We start from the raw sequence: 23151 nt of genomic DNA, 5'->3' as shown, positions 1-23151 counted from the left end.
AATTGACTGCTAAAAGAATCAGCGCCACAGTTTATACCATTTGCAAAGCCAGTTCAGTAGAGATGGGGGAAAGCTACAATTGTGACATTTATTATTTTATAACTACCAGTTATAGACAATTTTTCCCAAGGAATCATACTCAGAAACCAACCTCTAGAACAGACACTGCAGAACAACCAGTGTAAGGCATTTAAATTAACCCAGCCATCTAGTAACTTCATACTCCATTTTTCTCTGTGTCTGCAACCCTAAAACTACACCCTTACTTTTTCATTTGCTCTTGGTCAGATAACAATTTGAAAGTTAACTCTGCTCTTCTAAGTTACCTTGCAAGAAAGTAAAATCTAGGTATCAACCTCATAGAAAGCAATTTTTACATACAGCTGTCTGGTTTAGCAGTGTGATCCATCATTCACCCCAAATTAGGAACCAAGTTTAATTACAACAGATGCAGATGGAGTAGGATTTTTCATATTCTCTTCCAACAGACACAGTGGTTCTCAAGACAACATTTCAACCATTACAAATGGAAAAAAGACAATTAACCTTTTAACAAAACAGATTAGCCAGTGCAAATAGACAACACTGCAGCAACAATTGGGTTTTCTAGAAAACACGAAGAACTTTGTGCTTTGGGAGTTTGCAGAACAGATGCCCTGATTATTGTCTTGTGACCTGACTTCTCTTCTTATATTAGCTCTGGCAAAGTTTTTCTAATTCTTCACTTTTTTGTTTTCGGTTATTCCTAAGGTCTTTGTCTTTTTGAAAACATAATACTGCAGGTGCCACTTCAGAACTGTGAATTCTAAGTAGCAAGACTCATCAAAAACATTTATTTGACCTTGCATTTCCTAACAAAACAGTGAAATGCTCCGGAAGTTTCAAATAAATAAAAAAAAAATCGCTTTAGACATGCAGTTTTCAAGTTGACACAGAGAAAAACAATCCAGCACAGATAACAGATGTCAGACATTGTTTGTGGAAGGCATTCAGCTTCACAGCAATAGGCTGGTAAAAGAATCTGGGCAAAACACATACAAAACACACCAATGCCTACAAGCACCAACACACTTTGCCTCTTAGGATGATGAAACTGCCTGTTTGTTTCAACAAAACAAACAGGAAAATTGCTAATCCAGTTGCTATTTGTGCCTAGGCACTGTATTACAGCAGCATCACCTACCTACCTTGTGCACCAAGGCCAGCTGAAGAGCCTAAGTATCAGCTACGGAGACATCAAATATCCCCAAGTGTCCTTTTGCCAGGATGTGGGAGAAAGCCCCAGGAGCAGCTGGCTCATTCAGAACGTGAGATCCCCACACAGATACCTGCAGCAGGAGCAGAGCAGCAGCAGGCTCCTCTGCCCTACACCAAGAGCTAAGCGGAACCCGATGGCTTTGTCGTGGGCTCACTGCAGCCCTCCAGGCTCAACTCATACCAAAGAGACACGGACCAAAAGCGACAAATAAATAAAAGCAGCTAGAACTTGGACACGTCCGCTTTGCACAGAGAGGAACGGCTCCAATGCGATGCTTTCGCTCGCACAGGGCTTGCAGTTATGTTTCATCAGGAACAAAAACGTGCTTCCGCCATTCCAGCTCTCTGCTAAATTGGATGCAGATGACGAAGGGTTTTTTCCCAAGCATATGGAAGACAATGCAGCTGAAATCTCAGCTAGGCCTTTGGAGATCCTGTACATAAGGAATTAAGCTTTCTACAACACACAAGGAATTTAGACGGCAACTATTATGATTTCATCTCAGAGTGTGATTTAAGATGATAATAGGAGACAGAAATGTTAAAAGAAACTAATAAAAGCCTTTCATGTACTCTCCAATAGAGTCAGATATTCATATGCCATGTATCTGGACAACCTCTGCTTTCAATGAAAGCCTGATCTCCACTTCAAAGGGAGGAAATTAGACAAAAGAGGAAAGAATGTACACCTCTCAGTACTGGAAGCCCCAGGAAACCCAAGACCAAAGGACTAAATCCATCACTTTCCCAACACTCCCAAGATAAGACAAGCCTACAAGATGTTTAGCCAAGAGAGAAATCGAAAGCACAAACATTTGCAGTCCTTGGTCTCAGCCACCATTACATAAATTTCACTTGTTTTAATTTCTGAATAGTTAAAGCATGGTAAAAAAAAAATCTGTACATCCACTGTTAATGTAACTTCTGCTTATTGCTGTGAAAAGAAGTTTGAGAAAAACTGCCATTCCCTCCACCAGGTGTAGGTGGCTTTCTTGTTTTAATTGGTGTTGCAGGCAAGATGTATGTTTAGTTTTCTCAGTGTTTAGTCTGCCCTCAAATATTAACATAACAGTGATCAAATCCAAAATATTAAAAGCAGAGTTAAGTCCCAGCTTCCCAGGGCTTGTTTTCCCCCCCTAATCTGAAAGTATTTCTACACATTATAAGTTATTTAATGGTGAAGAAATTCTTCTTCTGGAGCTCCATCCTTTGGTACACAGCTTGACAGGAACGTTTATCTGGAATCAGGACTTTTTATCTGTAAGCTCTGCAGGAAGTAGTTTTGACCCTTGGAAGCAGAAGTAAATTCTTCATGAAGAGACCTTGCTATAGTACTATCTGATTACTCAGAATTTTGTCTATCCATGCTATGAGTTGATGCTTTAGTCCTTACACAGAATATGTTTGAAACTTCTCCAAAGGAGCAGTTAATTCTGCCTTCAGTGGCACAAAAATCTTGTGAATGAATAGCCTGAAAGTTCAACCATTACCACTGCATTTTCAAGGACACATTCACTCTGATGTTTGAAGAGTGTCAAATATTTCTTATCAGACATACATGCACTTCACTGGGACAATTCACGTGACCAAAATACATTCATATATGGCTAGTATTACTGATTTAGCCATACAGATAATCCCGTTCACATTGAGACAGATTTCAGACAGCTAATGAAGAAGTTGCATAAGTTTATTTCTAAAACCCTTTAAAATTTATCTGTGCATTGCTAACTCTTCCTCCTTCTCAACTCCAATGACAATACAGGTATGACTAAATTCATCTGGAACCATCACCAAAACTCACTGAAAAATCCAGTCAGTTTTAAAGCTAAGTGCAAGATACAGAGGGCTAAATCACCAGAACTACTTAATTTCCACCACTATTATCAGATCTCTGTAGAGACTGCACCAAAGTTACCCCTAGGCTTAACATTAATCAATGTTTTCTTCTGGCAGAGTGGGAAAAGATCCAGTAAGCAGTTTTAATTAAAAAAAAAAAAAAAAGTCTGTTACTCACTAGCAAATTATTGAAAAGTTATACTTGCAATAATTCATGTTGTTATTTAATGCTTGTTGAACAACCTATAAAGCTTGAATAGCTTCGTTTTTAAAACAGCTTTTAATAGTTTTGTAGAGTGCTTTGGTAGGTTTGTCTTGGGAGGATTTTTTTAATTCCAAAATCATTTTGAAAAACTAGTATGAATGGAAATGAGGCCTAGGTTCATTTTCTGGATCCAAGAAACTGCAGATCGAAGAGGAGTGTGTGCAATTGATTTCAAAGCATCTCCTTCTGCCCTGCCCCCTCTTCAAACCGTTCTTTTGTAATTTCACCTCAATTTATTTTCTTCTGCTCGAAACTGGCAAACAAATGCTACCTGAGTAAATATTTTTGTACAAGGGAAATACATTCCCAGGAATTTAGCAGGCAGTGATTCGGTTGCGACTCTTTTATCCAGCTCAGTCGCGCAGCTTTCCCTGCACAAACACCCACGCAGGGGATCCAAGCATAACACTGGCACAGCTGTGAAGCTGTGCTCAGCCCCTCACAGCTCCACACCTGCTTCAGCAGTGCAGAAATGGAAGGCAGGTAGGGCTAAAACCCCACCTGTCCCTCTCAAAGAGTGGCAGGGAAGCTAAAACCAGTCCACCCTCTGTGCCCACTTCCTAACAGACCTCCACACCAGAAAGAACAGGGTAAGAAAATCCTCCTGTCCACGCTCACTGGTTCACTTCTCCAGGAAGAGCAATGAGCTAAAAAGGCACATTTTTGTAACACAAAAACCCAAACTTGACTGCAGTCCCAAGAGGGCATTTTCATTTGCTGGTCCCACATTTAGAGCGACAGTATCTACCACAGTCATGGGTACACAATTTTTTGCAGAAAATTGCACAACAGAAATTGGATAACAATACATAAAAAAGAAGTAGATATATTTGTCATGGTAATCACCTAGTAGAAAACTTTTGTATGTGAATTACTGCCAAATCCAGGTTCAAGTACACATAAGAGCTCCTGAGAAGATGAGAAGAATCATTTTAAGACTGCTAAAAGTGCAATTGTGACTGCTTTCCTACTGAGCCTTAGCACATTGTCAAGAACCCCCTTCAACCTTTCTCAGGCTTTTCTCATCTCAAACTTGAATCTGAGTCCTACTTTTCATCTAAACTGGTCATTTCAGATACATTCCATTATCCTCAAAGTGAACACACACTGTATTATTTATTACATTAGTTTACAATGTGCTCTCAAAATCAAGCAATGACTGCACAAATAGAAACCCAACAGCATGAAAAAGTGACACTCAACAACAGCTCCTCTGTGCAGGAAAACATCAACTCAGAGCAGATACTGAGAGGAACCTGACCATGTCCCTGTGTCACAGTTTATATGGAGGACTAAGCCACAATTTATCCTTCACATTACTCAACTGTGAAGAACATAAAGTGAAAGGAAAAGAAAACAGATGTTGTCACCACAGCTGATAGACAAAGGAAGGTCTAGACACATCTGGATATCGTGAAAGCTAAATATTTTTAACATGACTTCCAGTTTTTCTCTCTGGTAAATATGCATTAGATGTCCTAAACTCTAATCCCAAGTTATTTGAATTAGTTTAGAAATACACACCAAAAAAACACAACCACCAGGGGAAAAAAAAGGGGGGGGAGGGGAGCAAATTTCTGCTGGAGAAAAATCCTATTATAAGCAGCACAGCACACAATGGAATGAAAAAAAAAATTCAGAAACAGTTCTAAGATTTCAACACAGCCTTGCAGAACAAAGCTGGTTTTTATCGTCTTTATTATGGTTCACTGGAGAATTTTACTTTATTTTTCCTGTAAGGAAGGAAGGACATAAGTAACTCTCACAGGACCATGACATTTCCTGAGAGACTGCCAAGGAATCTGGGGTTTCCCAAAAGATACCTCAAGTCTGGGAGCATCCTGGCATATTTCACCTCATGGTCCAGATTTCCAGGAGAACCTACCATTCAAGGAGCCCATTCAAGATTAAAACTGCAAAATAAAACCATAACAAGCTGTACCTTCCTTGAAGGAAGAAAAAAAAAAAAAAAAAAAAAGCTGGATAGTGGTAATTTGGAAGTGATGGAACAATTTATAAAACTCACATTTTGTCAAAACTAATATGAATTTTCCCTTCCTATCCTGAGGCAGTGAGGTGATTGCTCTTGGATAGACAGCTTGCCTTTAAGATTGATAATCTTACAATCTGATCTTCATGAGAACTGCAAAAATCACATTTGAAGGACAGAATAAACAGAAAAAACACTGCAACTCTGACCTATTTCTTGCAAGATTCACATTTGCAAAATACTATTTGCCTTCTCTGATAAAAAGAGCCTGGAAGGAATACAGAATAAATAAGAATAAATATAAATCTTTTTTCTGCACTAAGTTCCCTAACAGTGGTAATATATAACAAGCTATTTGCAAACTTGCTTTCCAATTCAACATGGAAAACAATACACCGTATCAATACATCAACATCTTGTTTACCAAGTTCCATTTTTCTCCACTGGAAACAACAAAGACAGCTTGGCAGGCACTCAGGGCAGAGGAGCAGAGATGAGCATTCGGCTGGACCGACACCCTGACAGCCAAGAACACAAAACATTCCACAAATGTTGGAACCGTGCAAACAGCAATGAGCAAAAACATCTTTAAAGGGGGGAATGACACACACTGGCTCACTAAGGCATGCAAATCAGTGGCTCAAGAAATACATCAAAAGTATCACTGGCAGTATAAACCAAAGTTACCTTTCTCACAAGCCTGAGTGAGCAAATAGCCCCTTGTTCAGAGAAAAAAAAAAACAAGCTTCACCTTTCTGCTGTGCACCAAAAGCCACCAAGAGTTCAGCAAGGACTACTGCATCAAATAATTTCTTCAGAGCCAGAAACTCACATACACCATTCAGTAAAAACTCAGCTCGTCCACACTCTACACCTGCATCCAAACGTGTAAAAAGGTGCCCTGAATGGTACTCAAGCATTTTCATCATCCAGATGACAATTCCATAAACCCAAAGCTGACAGTAATAATTCTACAAACCATCTCACTAATTCATCCACTCTATGGAAAGAAATCATCCCATTTTTACACTGTTTTGCATTATGACATCACCTACCCTGTGCAGGTCAAACCAAAAGATTTAAGCATACGAACAAACCTGTGGATGTATGATAGGCAGAACAGCAGTAATGATAAGCATTTTTACCCGTGAACAACTAAAATAATTCATATTCCATGAATTGCATGACTTCACTTGCAGGAAGTTTTCCTCTTTCCATCTGCAGGTTGTCACAAACAAGTGGAATTACCATAAAACTGTGCTGCACATTTTTCAACTCACTACTGACTCAAAACCCTACTCAGATTATTTTACTCTGCTCACCTGATTCCTCTTTTATTGGTATGTGTTGCCATTTCTTCTCAGCAATACTTTTTCCGTCCATTTTATTTGGTTTCAGTAGATATTGAACACAATATAAATGGAAGCTTTCTTGAGGGGAAAAACTACCTCAGCTATTAAATGCCCAGAGCAGATGGATCTTCTGGTCATGGACCAAATCCCTCACGCAAACAGAACGCCAAGACAGCGTCAGCAACACTTTAGATAACAACATCAATACCAAATCCAATGGTGATACCTTTTTTTGAAATAAACATGTGTCAAGAGATACTGGGAAAATAGTATAGATCGTGGAGCTGCTGACACCAACCTCTAGAGGAGGTCAACATGCTGAACAAAATAAGTCCAAAAAAAGTGCTGGAGGCACCTAAGTATCAACACCTAACTGTTCCCAGTTTTCTGCACAGCAGCTGCTGGGTTTTCTAAGGTCTCTGGCAATTTTAAGAACACTTCTGAAAGCAAATGTGGTAAACTGCAAAACATCCTGCTACCGAGAGAGGACAGGAGGTGCTCAGTGGAAAAGGCCCACAATTTCACAGCACGTGAAAACATATCCTAAACCTGCTAATGAAATTCTCAGAGCCCTCTCCTGCATTAAACCTGTGCCCATCACCTGGCTGAAGACACACAGTAGTGAAATATTTCTTCTGCTCCATCATACAAGGAGTCTGCAACTACAACCATCTCTCAAGTAGTTACGAACACAAAGGCTCTTGGAAGCTTGTCCTCTGTCATCTGCAGAAGATTTTTTTCATTTGCCAGCCTTTGACACCCACAAATGGACCAGTCAAGAATGATAAAAATCTGCTCTTCTTACAGTATATTCAGCCATCACACCAGCTTTTTTTGTACTTTGACAGCAACTAAAACTTTCAGTTTAAAACACAGTTCATCCATTTTAGCTGCAAAAAACCCACCACAAAATTAGCACCACTCTGCAAAAAAGCCTAAATTATCCTGAAGATCTTAGTTATAAATTAATAATTGAGAAGTGACTGAACCATTCATAATGTACTTTATAATTTTTTTTTTTAATGCTTAAGCCCATTTATGTGGCTTTTAAAGCTTTGCACCATATCCTAACTGATAACAGGAAAATATGGATGGTAATTTTCATCATTGCTCAAGAAAAAGCAGCAGTTTCAAGTTCACCGTAGCATTTACAAAAATTCTCAAGGCACTAAAACACTTAAGATCATTTGTAATCACTTTATTTAACTTTCCATTCCCCCATCCCACATGCTCAAATTAATAAAGCATTTCTATAAAACACCACCCTGAACCATGCAGCATTTTCCCAATTCCTACAGCAAGACAAAAATACAGTATTTTGCCTGGTTGTGCTTGGTGTTTGTGATCAATAACACTACATGTTACAGTGTCTGCTGACTGCAGAGAATTTATTTTCTTTCAAGGGAACACTTGCAAACTGTCCACATTTTAATATTCCCTTTTCACAAATGCCTTAACAAGTTGAACAGCAGTGTGGAGTCACACTCTCATGCTACTAAATGACATTAAGCATGACAATTGAGAAGAAGAAAGTGCAATAAGTGCCAGCTTGAGTAAGGTCAAGTGAAGTGAAGTGGTACAAAAGCTGGGAAAGATGTGGAATTACTTATTTTTCTACCAAGGAGATTCCCGCCCACCTTCAGCTCTACAAATGACATAATTAAATCTAAATTTTTCATCTGTATGGATAACCAGAATAACAACTTTTTAAACAGTTCAACAATGACATTTTTTGAGGAGGCAACTCCAAGTGTCTTATTTTTTCTGTAATATGTTTTCAAGACTCCACAATTCATTTTCAGCAGAGTTTTGCAGAAGTCTATTCTTACACATTTTCTTGCAGCCAGCCACGTTCACTTATCTCTCTGCAAATCAAGGCGATTTTACAAGATTTTCCCAGAGTGAAGTAGTATTGCACTGGAAAACCAGTGGGTAACAAAAGATAAATTGGTAGAAAAAACATTACAACTAGAAAATTAAGCACTTTTAGACTGTGCACAAGAAAATAAATAATGCTAAAAAATATAATGATATGGCAACAAGAATCAATCACAAACATCTGAAAGTCATTTGTTAGCTGGTGAAATGGTGCCAAGTCAAACAAAAAAGTTAAAATTTACTCACAAAGCCAAATTTAAGCCTAGACGCAACTAGCAGAAACTGGCAACAACAGATCTAGGACTGTGTTTTGAGGATCTCTAAGCTAAACTACTCTGATGCATCTACACATACACAAAACTTGCAATATGAATCCTTGTCACCTTGTCCATGGAATTCTATCTGAAAGAGAACACTTTATCAAGGTTACTCTATCCTGTCCTGTGTAAATGTTTAAAATCAAGGCCTTCTTCCCCATTCCCCACCTCAAAGGAAAAGTATTATTCCCCCAACTTTAGAACAACTACCTTGAGAATTTTTTCCATCCCTTATTTATTGATTCAAAAAATTCATGTTTCTTATGAAAAATAAACAGCCATTCTAATGTTACAAACGAGCCCAAAGGTCTTAATGAGAGATGCTACTTAATAGTAAAGCTTTTTTTAAAAATTTTTATTATTCCAAAGGTAATTTAAATCAATTAAACTGACAATTTCATTAATATACTATATGCTATGTCATATAGTATATTAAACAGTTCCAGCAAAAAATACTTAGACCACTAAAAGCCATCAGCAATTTTACCCTGTGCTCTTTGGTCCCAGGATGGCAAATGAGTATCTTCTATCTTAGAATTCTGTAACCTTTCCATGACAACTTGGTCAATACTAACGTATTTCCACACAAGCTTTCAGCTAAACACTCATTTGTTCTGTAGAGGTGTTTCAGCACTACCACCACCATAAAAATGACAAGTTAGAGCTTAAAAACATTCTCCAAAGAGCTCTGTTAAATTTTAATGGCTCATTAAAGGGGGAAAATTACAGGAGCGTGTCCCAATTTCCACACTACTTTACTTTTTCCTACCTTATTAGCCTCAAAAAAAAAACCCTCTGCAAATGACAGACTAGCCAAAAAACATTTTCTTTACGCTCCATTTTCAAAGAGTCTCAGAACAAACTGCTTGCCTGTATCAGTTTCCAAGCAATCTGTCTAGGCATCCAGGTTTATCAACAAGAACCATTCAAGCCTCCTTGCTTTTAAACATACACAAACTGAGAAGCTCATTTAACTGACCTATTAGGCTCTGTGATTGATTTCTTGACATTTCCAATAAATCATCTTTCTAGTTTTGTGATAAGGCTTCAACCCTTCATTGCTTGCAATCTATACAGCAGATGCCAAAAAAAGCTGTGGTTTTAGTGCTTCTGAAAACACACAAACATCTACTTTTTCAGACCTCCAACAACATACATAGCTTGTTTCCGAGCTCAAGTCTTCATCCTATTTTTTAAGCACAGATACTAACTTCCTATTAATCTACAGAGGACCTTCCTACCACAAACTCCACACTAAGTATTTTCCAAGTTAGCATCCAAGACTGCTGTACTATCGTGCCATGGACAATACTTAACATATTCTGTTAAACTCAGCAATTGCCCCATGCAAATCTGCTATTTGATTTTCATGTTTCTAGGAAATTCCCTAATACCTAACAGAGCTCAGTAACACAGTAAAAAGTGTTCCATGGGAGAAAGATGTCGATTTAACAAGAAGCATCACATGAATTTTCTGAGTACAAGATTGCTTTGCATAAAATGCATACAAACCATCTCTCACCATGGAGCTCTGATCCTCAGCTAGACAAAAATGAACCATATGAATCAGCAGAACATGACACACATTACTCTCTTTTTCAGGTACGTGACACAGGGGAAACTTGTCACACACACAGTAACAGTAGTCCAACATGTGGCACCTTCATGACTCACAAAAAATTTTAGTTTCTCCAAGGTGAAACTACAAAAAGAGCAATGTTCTTGCAGCTCAAAACCAAACCACTCATTGAATACACTTATCACAGCTACCATATTTTCCTCCCCAAGCGCCATGTTGTACAGAAAACTGTTGGATATTTAATGGTATTCGAAAGTAAGTATAAATTAATTTATGTTCATAAATGAGTGGTATCACAGGTCTCAGACACCGAGTTTTGGCTTATTTCTGTGCAATCCATCCAGCCTAAGACACTCAAAAGCATAGGAGGATATTCAGCTCCTTAACAAGGTACTTCATAGTGCCACAATGGTCAGCTCAGTTACCAGAGCCAACTTTTTCTCAGTCTAAGGTCATGGGACTCCAGAGCCTTGACCCAGGTGTACACGTTGAGCAGCATAACCTCCTACAAAATACCACTTCTGAACTATGAACCCCTCCTTCCCCCCTTCCACAAAGGCTGTAGGCTTGGTGCACAGACCTGCCCTTGCCAGACTAGAAATTTTCTTTGCTAGGTATTTCCACCAGTTAATGCACGGTATTTTTTCATTTCTTACCAGACACCTAAATAATGTACAAAATACTCCAAAGTCATATGCGGACTAAGAGTACCTTTTACGTTGTCTTGACTAATCTGCCATTTTTTTCTAGCAGTCCCTATGACAGTAAGAAATGGTAAAACTCACGTTTCAGAGCCTTCCTGTGGGTGCTGGGAGACGAACATCTCCAAAGCAGTGTCCCAGGAGTGACACCATCAAACATGATACAAATGTCTGAAGTGAGTCAGAGGGAATCTAGGATTTTTATTGCCAACGCTAGAAGAGGATTGCGCCTTCCGCGCTTTCCCAGCTGCCAAGGAAAGGTGTCAGAGCTACATGAAACTGCATTGTACAGCAGTGCTGCACAGGGGCTTAATCTCATTACGTGATAAACACTCTTGTCACCGAAGGCGCCACGTGCTGCACGCTCAGCTGGCTGCTTTAGTCCTCTCCTGGCGTCAGCTGAGCGCAGTGTGAGCTTTGTGAGCCCAGCCTGACAGCGAGAGGCAGGAATTCAGCACATAACTAAGCAGGAGAACAGACAGACACACGAGACTTAAGAGTGTGCATGAGAAACCACCAAGCTCCCCAGCATCATCACAGCTGTCCCTGCTCCTTCCCAGAAGTGTCCCTCTCACCTCATGACTGGCAGAAGGCAGCATTTGAAGGGACCAACTACTCCCATACAAAGAGCCACTGACCACTACGAAGGGCAGAGCCAACAACCCTTTCCCAGTGTGGTAAATCCTACCAGTAATAACCAGCAATTCAGGAGATGAATCACCATGGCAAGTGGCCATGACTGTAACATCAGCGCTAAAACCTAGGAAGTTCTTCAAAAGCAGCGAAGCTGTTAAGAAAGAAGTGAAGTCACTATCCCTGAAAGTGTTCAAGTAGTGACTGGATGTGGCACTTAGTGCTGCGGTTTAGTCAGCACAGAGGCTGGTGTTCAAAAATTGAACTGAATGATCTCGGAGGTCTGTTACAATCTAAATAGCTCCATGGTTCTATTCAATTGATTAATAGCTGACTCACTAAACAGGACAGAATCATCACAGGGAAAATAATAAGGGTCTTACTATAAGACATCACGTTGATGCCAATTACATTTTTGTCCTGGCACATCCTACAATACTTGTAAAATACTCCCATGGTTCAGAACTAGACTTATTTTTCCCAGCTGTCCACATGACAAACAGGCAGGAAAGGGAAGGATTTCCCTTACTCATTAAGCCCAACTTCCAAAACCCCATGGAAGCCAGCAGCATACTTACTTTCTGACAGAAAAAACATCATCAAAACCGCTATTTTAATATTTCCCCTCACCCCCAACCCAGCAGTCCCAAAGCATCCCAGGAACTCCTTACCCTGTTAGAATTTTTTCTTTCATCACAGCACACTCATGGACAGGCTACAGCAACTTACTCCTTATCCAAACTCCAGAACAGTTCTGCCCTCTCCCTGATGTTTGCACACCTGATGTATTTATGTGTAGAGTGTAAGGCTGCTTTCTCATTTTCACAGAATACACAAAGCCAGGTCTGAATTCCTCCGAAGAAAAAGGACTCGAGCATGGCTGGTTAAGTCTAGGCAGCAGACATCACACACATAGCAGGTTACATGGAAAACTAAACAACCCAAAAGCACCAGGCCTCGTACGCTTACAGACAGATATTTATTGTTTTTCATAGGTTTTCATTACTCAACAACACTGCTTACAACGTGTGCCTTCTTAGAGCTTCTCTTCCTGCTTACTTAGTTGTGACCCCCAAGAGAAAAACCCAACCTAAGAAAGCTGCTGGCATCAAGACACAGATTCCTATTTATACAAATGTGTATTTTCCTAAATATCATTTATTAAACATTTCTGGGGGATGAGGTTAACTGGTCTTAGTTCGAGCCCTGTATTCTCCTAGGAGAAGAGGTTTCACCATCATGCATCAAATGTTAATAATGTCTTACATTCCAAATAATTTATTGACTTTTAAAGAATTTTTACTTGAGCTGTATTTAAAATAGCACCTTCCAGAATTCCCACTGCCATTTAACAGAATTGTATTTGCTTTTTTTAAAACAAGTGAACAAATGTGTCTTATATATGAACAGAGTTAGTGCTCCATCTTGCAATCAGTTATTGATTGCAGGGCGGGGGGTGTTTGCTATGATGTTTTCATTCCAAAATTTCACTTTTAGCCAGAGGGCAGAGCACTGTCAGAACAAGCTTTCTGGCCAGTATGTTTCCTTATGTACTTCTAAAATGAGCTAATTAGACATTGAAGTTGGGTCCATTTGAGTTCCAGCAACGCTATTAAGATCCCAAATTACCACAATCAGATTCTGACTCTCAAAGCCTATTTGCAAAGCGCCCATTTTAGGACACTTCCATTCAGCTCCACCGAGCCCAAGCAGGCTTTGGACTTGGCAAACAAAGGAAGAATTCACAGTCATTTCGAGAGAACGTAAATCACTACGTCCAAACTAAAAGGTATTGCATTTTCTCTCTCCTTCTCTAGGCAGGCCCTAAAACATTTCTCCCTCGGTTTGCTTACTTCTTAGGAGAAATTAAAAAAAAGAAAAAAGCCAAGAAAGAAGAAACATCTGCAGGAACAGCTGCACAAATATTACAACTGCCAGAGGAATTATTTCTTTCTAGCATCCAGGATTTCTGGGTTTGTGTGTTGCAAGAACACTTAGTGGATAACCACAACGACTATCCATGCATCTGACACACAATTTTGATCTCAATCACAGATAAGAGGCAAGAGCTCAACACCAGCCCACCACAGACATACAAACACACAGAGAAAACAACCAGAAACCCAAACTCTTGAAGGAATTGTCTAGAGGCTCCACAACAAAAAAGCTTATACAGCAAGTAGGCTGCTTGCTCCAACCTCTGGACAATCAAAATTCCATGGTAGCTAGTTTAAAATTACAAGCAAACATACAGCACAGCTTTTCCCTTGATCATTATCTCACCTTTAACAACAACACTAAGACCCCAAACTACACAAAACACTTTCCAAGACAACACTCTGAAATAAGGCAATGATGTCATTAAATAAATAAGATTTCCAGAAGTCTGTCTTCATCTCCTAGATACATGTCTGTGTTCACATACTTGTCTTTGAACTGCAGCAATCTGTTGTGCTCCAACAGGAAGGATTAAAAATTAGTTTTATCATGTTCTGTGCTATATATTGATAATTGCACAATTCTTACTTCTCCGTCCATGCCCAAGTAGATAAGGCAAAAGCTCCAGTACAGTAATAATCAACTACATTAAAGTCACTAGTTATAAATACACACAGCAGTTAAGACCTTGAAGCTACCGTGCAATGGACAGTTTGTTTGGGAATTACTGAAACTTCTTTTCCCCTCCAAAATACTGAACGAATTATCAACCAAAATGGTCGTGGAGGGAAGTTACCTCATCCAGCTGATCCACAGAGCAGGATTTGAAGAAGGAGAAGCAAAGTTAATTGCCTGTAGCCCCTGCATCATTTTTCTTTCTCAAGAAACTCAAGAGGGGCCTTAAGCATACTTTAAGTCACCCTTGACTGTAGTACTCTCCCATTTGCTAAACAGTCATTTAGCACTCTGGGATTGCTGCAGCACAGCAGCACTTGAGCTTCTTCCACTTCTAGAGTCAGCTGTCAAGCTGGGTACACAGAGAAAGCCTTACTTGACGAAGCTCCAGCAGGCTTCAGGGGGTCTCTCCACTTGAATTGACTTGATCCATTGTTATTCATTCTCTAAAGACTCATCCTGTAAGACCATGCGCACACATTCCCGCAGCACTGCCCAGAAACAAAACGGTGATCAATCTTTTTGCTTCTGATTTTTAAAGATTACAGCTTGCTTTGCACCATTTGCACCAGCAGCTCTTAGCCTTCCTTGTAACCACACATTCCCAGGTGAAGAAGGCCAGCCTTCATGATCTGCTGTGGTCATTCAGCTCCTTTTCATCAACAGAATATCTGATCTTTTTTCTCCCCATATAATACTAAAACGACAGAGGGTCAGAACTGAACAAACGGATGGCTCCAATGGGACAGAAAGAGCCCATCCAGCCCAGCATCCTACCTCCAACTGTGACTGAAGTACAGTCTCAGGGAAACAGGAGAGCTAAGACAAGCAAGCAGCAATTACTTTGGGCTAGCTACCCCTTAAAACTGGGTTTTCTTTTACTAACACCTATGCTGCAAGTACTTATTAATTACACCTTACTTGCATCTTATGCACAGTATTACCTCCTTTCATTTCTTTTGAGCCTGCCACCATCACTCCTGGACACACTCTGGGACTCCTCTACTGAAAAATAAGAGTGGAAGAAGTAGTCTGCTTACCCTTTTCCTGCCACTTGTTAGTGAAGTTTTCTCAGACATCTCATCTCCAGGCTGAAAAGTTCCTTCCTGTTGCACTGTTTGTGCACAGAAGCTCTGCTGTCCTTGACCATTCCTTTCATCCTTTTAAAGACCTTTTCCAGCTTCAGCTGCCAATTACTAGAACATTCCTCCCCTGATGTCACCTCTATCCTCCTTCACATTTTTCTCCTCACAGCACAGCGTGTGGTAGCTGGGGGAGGTCAAAGATACAGCTAGAAAGGCAGCTTATGTGAAATCCAGGATGCTGTCGCCTGAGCTGAGGTCGAGTCAAGCAAGCAAGGCTTACCTGGAAGGCTGCTTTCTCTGCCTACTGCAGGAGCACTCTGCCTGCACCTGGGAGGCAGTAAGATCCCCCTAGATATCACTAACTGGGAGAACCAAAGACGATTTACTTTGATTAGTGTGGTCTGGGCCAAAATGTGTCGGCTATTTCCTCATTTTGAGCTATTTCCCTGTTTTGCAAGGAGGCAAATTGCTGGGGTTTACTAACAGTATGCGATTGTTCAACTTGATAGGCCAAGAACGCCAGTCCACTTAAAATATGAGTTCTATTTCCTTTTCAACAAATTGCTGTTCTGAAAGAAAAGGTAAACGTGGCAAAAGAACCATGGGAACACACTAACTACTTCTTGGAAGTAACACACATGAAAAATGTCTTTGCTAAAAAGCCACTAATCATAATTGCCATTACGCAAAACTTTATATAGGAAAATGAAAAGTATTTCATGACAAGAAGCTATACACATCACCAAGGAATTCAACACGTGCTGACGTTCGTCTCACTGAGCAATGGAACACGAAAACCCCTCCATACTAACAAGTACAACAGTAAACAACAGGAATTTGCTGAAGTTAAAAGAAGTGAGCTCATGTGTTCCTGCAAGACCTCTGGCTTGATGGCGCATGACATTTTCATTAGAAAAGCCCAATGAAACTAGAGCTGAGCCAAGCAGACAAAATTAATTCAAACATTTAACAGATAAGTCGAAGACCGTGACCGTAAACAAAAAAAAGCACCACACTGCAGGTGGCTTCTAGTCTCCAAGCAACTATCTTACTTTGCAGTGTAACCAATGACTTGGAAGAAAAATTAAGAAGAAAAAAAAAAAGGACCATGACTGCCAAGTCGTGCAGGTGACAAATACCAAAGAAGCTGTTAATTACAAAGAGGAAAGGCCACGGACAGCCAGCCGTCTGTCTGTCTGTGCACCAGTCTGTATCTCCTTGTTCAGCCAGTGCTCAAGCTGGGAAGAACTGACAGTACAGCTGTAAGCATCTTCTCTGGAAACCATTTTAAAAAAGGTTGGAAAGGGAGATGAAAATGAAGAAGTGAAGAAACTATATTTTCCACTTTTAAAAAGAGAAGGTAAAGAATAAAACAGTAACTCTACAGAAAGTAGAAACGTGGATAAAGAAGGCTATTAAACATACAAAGAGCTAATAAAAACCAGAGCTAACAAAGCTGGTAGTCAAAAACATGCAGTAAAGCTGACTGATGATAATTACACCAAATGAATTCATTGGAGAGACCATCAAATGACTTTGCTGGCAAAACAGGGTATTCCTTCACAACTAAATGATCTAGCTTATAACGGAAGCTAATCAAGGACCATTACGGTTTATTCTGGATCCATAATCAATTAAATACAAAATCAATTTGCTGTTTCATTCCAGTCCTTACCATACCCACTTTGATCATTCAAATGTTTGTAACTGGCAAAATAGCAGAAGCAGCATGAAAGAGTCAGGAAATGTACAAGAAGCTGCTATGCTGCTGAAGTATATCCATCTTTGAGATGCCTGGTATTTTCATGTATTTTTGAGTGCTTTCAATTTTAAAAAGTGCAACCTAATCAAGATTTTTCTAAAAAAATCCAGGCAACAACTATAAAAAATAATTCTAACTTGAAATACTTGCTTTAGCATAATAATATAAAACTAATGCAGTAAATTCTATCACTCACACTTTCCACAGTCTTATTTACAGGAAGGAAGAGAATCTAAGCAGGAATTTTGGCCTCTATTGCCTTTTTAAGTTTCTCCCAAGACTGGCAGCAGAGTAGCAAATGTCATTAAAAGTTGTGTGTTTCCTTACCATCCAACATTTTCAGCCACTCACCTTACCTAGAGTCTTTGATGTAACAGAACGCCAAGTTCCAGACTTGGAACCCTACCAGATACGCTCTTGCCATGTTTTTCTTGGTATACAACGCCAAGAGAAGACAACCTTTTGTTCTTCTCCCTAGCTGAAAGCTAACATACATTCACCCTCAAAACAGCGTACAACATAAATGCCACCCCAATATGAGGAAGTACCACACTGGTCCAGGAGATTATTTTAAAATAAAAATTGTATCAAGGATTCCCTCTGTCCAATATAGAGAAAGCCAGTTAATAGCTCCATGAATAAAATATACTTCCAATGGCCATCAGATCACAATAAACACAAAAAAGTCTACACAGAAGACAGTTAAAGTTAGCAGATGCAAATCACTTCAAACTACCCACCATGAATTTCAACTCTTATTTTTTTTTTTCCCCTTCCACCTGGTGTGTTAAAAAAAACAAAATAAGATTTTGAATCAGCAGCAAGACATGTTTGTGTGCTACAGCTGCACATGGATCTCACAGCCAGGTTTTTATTCTGGCTGCTTCTGAAGATATAACTATCAGGACTTCAAACTATCACCTGGTCCACTTCTTAAAGGGATCCTAATTTCTGTCTTCCTAAACTACTTCTTCTTCAGAAAAATGAACCTAGTTATAGAGCCACTAATAGAAGTGTTCTTCATGAACCTGTCTGCAAACACAGGAGAGGCACATGTCAAAAGAACAACCCACAGCCTCCCTCTCACCTGACCCCAGCAGCACATCCCCTTGCAACGCAAAAAAAGTCATGCCTTCCACACAGAATGATGTTTTCAGTTGAATTTTCTACGTGACTTTATATTTTTACTTAATTACCATGTTGTTTTCTGGAGGGGGTTGTTTGATTTGGTATTTTTGAGATGGGCACTCCATTTATTCCAAATTAAACTTAGTTAGTTTCACTAAAGACTGAAAGTCAAGAACAGGAGAAGAAAAGTGCAACTGAGAGACACAACAATCAAAGAAGAGACAATCTAATAACTTTAGATACCATGAACAGGGAAACAAGCTCAAAGCACATTTATTTTTAACATTAAGTCACTATCACGTACTAGAAGATGCCTTTTGCAATAACAAAACCTGCCACAACATGAAAATTTCATGGGACTGGAAATAAGCACTTGACTCTCAATCCTTCCATCTACCTCTGCCTGTAACTCTGCATATCTTCTGTGACTGCGATTCCACTTAAATGATTTCTAGCTAGGACAAGATACTTTGCCCCTTGTACTGCTCAGTCCCATCCCCTTAATTCTTACCTCAGGAGGAACCCCGAATGACAGAAGTTACTGTCACCTCCTAGGCACAGAACTACTGCGCAGCAGAAAAAGTTAACAGCATCTTAATACCTGCTGATCTAAGAGCTGATTATCATCATTCTCTCCCAGCAACCATGCTACTCAACAGACAAACAGAATTCTGATTAATATTAGATAAATTCTGTGTTACGAAGTCACTGTGCTACGCAGGGAATTTGTTTTCTTATTGCTACCTATCCAGGACATAGGTACCTATCTTAAAAAAAAAAAAAAAAAAAAAAAAAAAAAAAAAAAAAAAAAGCCTGCTGTTTACTTCCAGTCATCTGTTGCAAAAATTTTTCTAACATCAAACGTGAATTATTTCATACTCTCCACCCTGTTGGAAGAAAACTCCCAAACTGAAAACATACATGCATATTACTGCAAAGGAAGATAGAAACAAATATTACCTTCAATTTCCTTCCCAGTGAAGGAAAAAGACAACTACTCCCTTATGTTAAAAAGAAATCCGCTCAGTGGCTCTAAAAATCCATAGGAGAATGTAATCACCAAAGAATTAGGGGAAATCCTCATTTCAAAATCTGTCCCAGTGAGGATCTTATCTCTCAAATCCTGCTACAGAAACTTACGCAGAAGGAGGAAGATTTTAAGACAACCATCACAAACCCAGGACCGCAGCAAGCACAAAAGGCTCTGACTTACGTTCAAGTCAACAAGTAGTCAGATGACCCACACTCCGCCTGTGCCCCTGAAACCAACACAGACGGATCCCGTTCGGAAGTATTTAGCACCGGTCGGAAATAACAGCACGGAACACCGAAAGATGCCTGCAGGCGCGGAGGGAGCAGACGCGAACAGCTGTCTCGCAGGCACGCACGCAGAGCCCGGGGCTCTGCCCAAGGCATAGGCGGCACGGGCGGTACTCACCGGGCGCTGGCTGCGGCGCTGCCCCGCACCGCGCTCCGGCCGCCCTCCCTCACGCAGGGCCGCCCCGCCGCCCCATACACGCGGCGGCGGCCGGGGGCACGCTCGGCACCGCCGGCAGCTGACCGCAGCCCGGCTGCGCTCGCAACTTTCTTCTCCTGCCCCCTCCCTCAGCCGCTCGGGCGAGCCGCGGGCAGGCGGGGCCGCCACCATCCCACGGGGGCCGCCGCGGTGCCCCGGGAGCCGCGGCGGGGGCGGCGGCGTGCGAGGGTGATGGATAACGTGCGAGGCGCTGTGCGCGCCGGCCGAGGGGCCGGGGCGGCCGCGCAGGGCCGGCCCCCGGGTTTCGGGTTTCACGGGCAGCTGGCAGCCCCGGGGCGCCCCGCCGGCTGCGCTGCTGCGGGAACGCTCCGGGAATGCCAGCGCCGGGACGCCCGCCGGGAGCCGTGCCGGGCTCCCTGCTGTCCGTAACCCTGCCGCGCTCCGAGGGGACGCACGGACAGCCCGAGATCCTACGCAGAGTTTTGCCGCCCCCTCTCCTTTCTCCGGTGTGTCTGTGATGCAGCCTTAGGCAGCCTTAGTCCCCGGGACACACTCCGAGCAGCCCCGACTGCTCCGCTGCCAGCAGCACCTTTGCAGCTTAGCACGGCTTAGAAGGACTCGGGACTTTACCCATCCATGGGCCCGCACAACGAGGGTCCAAAGGCCCAGCTCTGACTCAAGTGCACGGCAGAAATCAGGGAATTCGGATGGAAACTGCAGCCGTGATTGGGTTTCGGAGCTGCCGTCCGCTCCCTGGATGGCAGGAGTGCTGCCTGCTGCCGGGTGACTCGGGGATCGTGAGGCTGCGCTCTGCTTTTCTCCAAACTCAGCGAGAGCCGTGAATGACACACGTAACCTCCGTCCTCCCTTCCACCACACCACAGTATGGGGTTTCGGTGGAAACAGCCTCTCTCGGAAAATCCTAGATGCTGTGTTTCTTGGTCTCTGCTTTCAGATCCCCATCACGAGGCAACAAGCAGTTTCTAATACAATACCACAATGAGATCATAAGAAAAAAAAATTACTAATAAAGATAGCTGAAGATGGCACATCATCTCATTTTGAAGCCCAAGCAGGGTTCAGGCTAGCGTACACAATAACAACAAAATCTTGTGCACATTTTCAGCTACACATACCAGGCCCGTGGTGTTCCTCTGATGACTGGAGCTGGAAGATCTGTAGAAGCTAGACAAATGTTTTGCATGAGAATCTCTGCATCTGATGAGTGCAGCTTGGACAGATGTAGACACACTCCCATCAACTTCCCTTCTATGACCCATTTCCCATAGTTCTGTGTTTTTGCTGGTTCCAGCTCCACCCAATGTGGAAGCTCTAAAAAATCCTCAATATCACAGGAATAGGTACAACCTTTTGGAAGCAATCGGTTTTCTGATTTATTCTTCAGATTTGTCAGGTTTTTCCATAGATGGGGTCTGAAGAATATTTACATAGTGCAGCAGGTGACGTGACATGTCATAGCTTGCAGCAGCGACAAATGGGACACCACTGCACTGGAGAAGCTTCTACTTTTAACAGAAACAAAATAATTCATGTACCTGGTTATCCATACTGAATCAAACCTCTGAGCTCTGCCTCTCACTAATGATGCAGGAAGGGCTGGGCCTGCAGCAGTCAGCCCAGATATCTGTGCATTTATGAAGGGGAATACCCAAGGCACTTTCCTCAGCTTCCCAGCTTTTTGTGAGATGATCAGCCAGAAAAGAGAACTAAGCAAGCCATTAAGCATGAGGGCTGGTCCTAACTCCTGCCTCTGGAAAAGAAATCCACAGAGATAAAGCAAGGAGACAGAGCAAACTCATTCCTGTGATCTCCCTGCCAAACGGAGAGATTTGGCCAACAGAGGTCCTCAGCATCTGGAACAGCATGCTGCACCCCACCAAAATTCAGCTTCTCCCAGGAGCCACACCAGTTTGAAGAAACCTCTGAGTCTTGCTGACTCTCTGCCAATGTAATTTATTAAGAACAAACAGGGTGTACCATACATGGCTGCTCAGGAAGAGAAAATAAACGTGCACAAACTTTAGATGGTGAGGAGGACAGAATTAAACACATGCACAGCAGGATACCTATGCTGGCCTTCAGTTTGCTTGGCTGCCAAATTCAGGCTCAGAGAGAGAACAGCCAGAATGACACACTAGAAAAAACATTTTTAAGTGGGCTGGAAAGCCTTCCACCATCAAGGACCATGCCTGCTCTGATGAGGGGCCTGGATGTATGGCAGCCTCGCTCTGTGTGTCACATTTATCAACATCATACAAAAAAATTAACCCAGGCACTTCTCTAAGTTTTATCTCTGCAGTTCTGCCTTTATCTGAACAACAGCCATATAAAGACACAAGACCTCTTGTTTAAATTGTAGGAAATTACTGTTCTGTTACTGTGCCGTTCTCTTAAGAGAAAAGTAACCCCAGGGAAATTTCCAGCTACCGTAGAGAAAGGAGAGTGGCACAATGTACTTCCTAAGCACAGGGACACACAGGAAGCAAGCTGCAGGGCAAACTGGAACTGCTGGCTGCAGCACTGGGTAAACACAGACCCCTTGGTCCTGTGCCAGACAAGTTCCTGCTCAACAGGCAGCTCACAGCCTTGTGCCCACGCAGGTGCTTTCAAAAGCTGAGCTGCAAAGCCACTTACATCCTTGAGCTACTGCAGGTGTGAAGTATGGCTATCAGTACAAAATTACCAGCAATGACAATGAAGAGACCCTTTGTAATCAGCTTGCCTTCCTTACTTGGCTCACAGGTGGTCACTTGCTCCTGTTTTCTCTGTTTACGTTTTGCTAGCTGATACCCTTCTAAAGTTGAGGTTTAGAGCACAAACCAGTTCATATCTGCAGTTTCATGAGCACTGACATCCTTCAGCCTGATCTTTTTTTCATGTGCATCATCAATATCCAGTCATTTTTTAGCTATGTTAGGAAAAAGCCAGTAGGAGCAGGCCTATAACTGGAAACAGTTTATCCAGCTCCCTGCGATTCACAACTGAGGCAAAGAAAAGCCTGTTTTGGTACCAGCAGGTACCAGCTCTCATCAGAACTGCTTCTGTATAACTCCTTAGATACCAAACCTAAGACAGCGATGCTTCAAAGGCTTGACCTTTGCGTGGCAGGGAGCTAAGATTTTGAATCTTTGCCTCTGGAAGAACAGAGCTTTAAATAACAAAACTAAAAAACAAACCAATCAAACAGAAAGGAAGAAATCTGCATTTGCCACAGACAGTTTGGCCCTGCTTAGGCAGGCAGTACCCTTGGCCAA

At 41.5% G+C, this 23151-nt stretch overlaps 1 protein-coding gene across 9 annotated transcripts in view; it reads right to left on the bottom strand.

The window, feature by feature from the left end:
- Nucleotides 1–23151, bottom strand: part of ARHGAP24 (Rho GTPase activating protein 24) — a 259095-nt gene that overhangs the window by 176733 nt on the left and 59211 nt on the right. Inside the window, exon 1 of one of the 9 annotated variants that reach the window (XM_040064713.2) lies at nucleotides 19838–19904. The exons of 3 other annotated variants lie outside the window; for them this stretch is intronic. Coding sequence is in view for 1 of the 6 variants with exons in the window: in XM_058420529.1 (XP_058276512.1) it covers nucleotides 14801–14867 (67 nt within the window). In the remaining 5 variants the exon portion in view is untranslated. Of the gene's footprint in view, nucleotides 1–14800; nucleotides 14896–15464; nucleotides 15527–19359; nucleotides 19377–19539; nucleotides 19559–19612; nucleotides 19803–19837; nucleotides 19905–23151 lie in introns of those variants that run through there. 5 more of the 9 variants (XM_040064715.2, XM_040064714.2, XM_040064716.2 and 2 more) reach the window with 5 other exon arrangements.

Source organism: Hirundo rustica, chromosome 5, assembly GCF_015227805.2.
Source record: "Hirundo rustica isolate bHirRus1 chromosome 5, bHirRus1.pri.v3, whole genome shotgun sequence".
NCBI lineage: Eukaryota > Metazoa > Chordata > Aves > Passeriformes > Hirundinidae > Hirundo > Hirundo rustica.
Note: the sequence above shows the minus strand (reverse complement) of the source record. Positions and strands in the feature narration are given on the sequence as shown.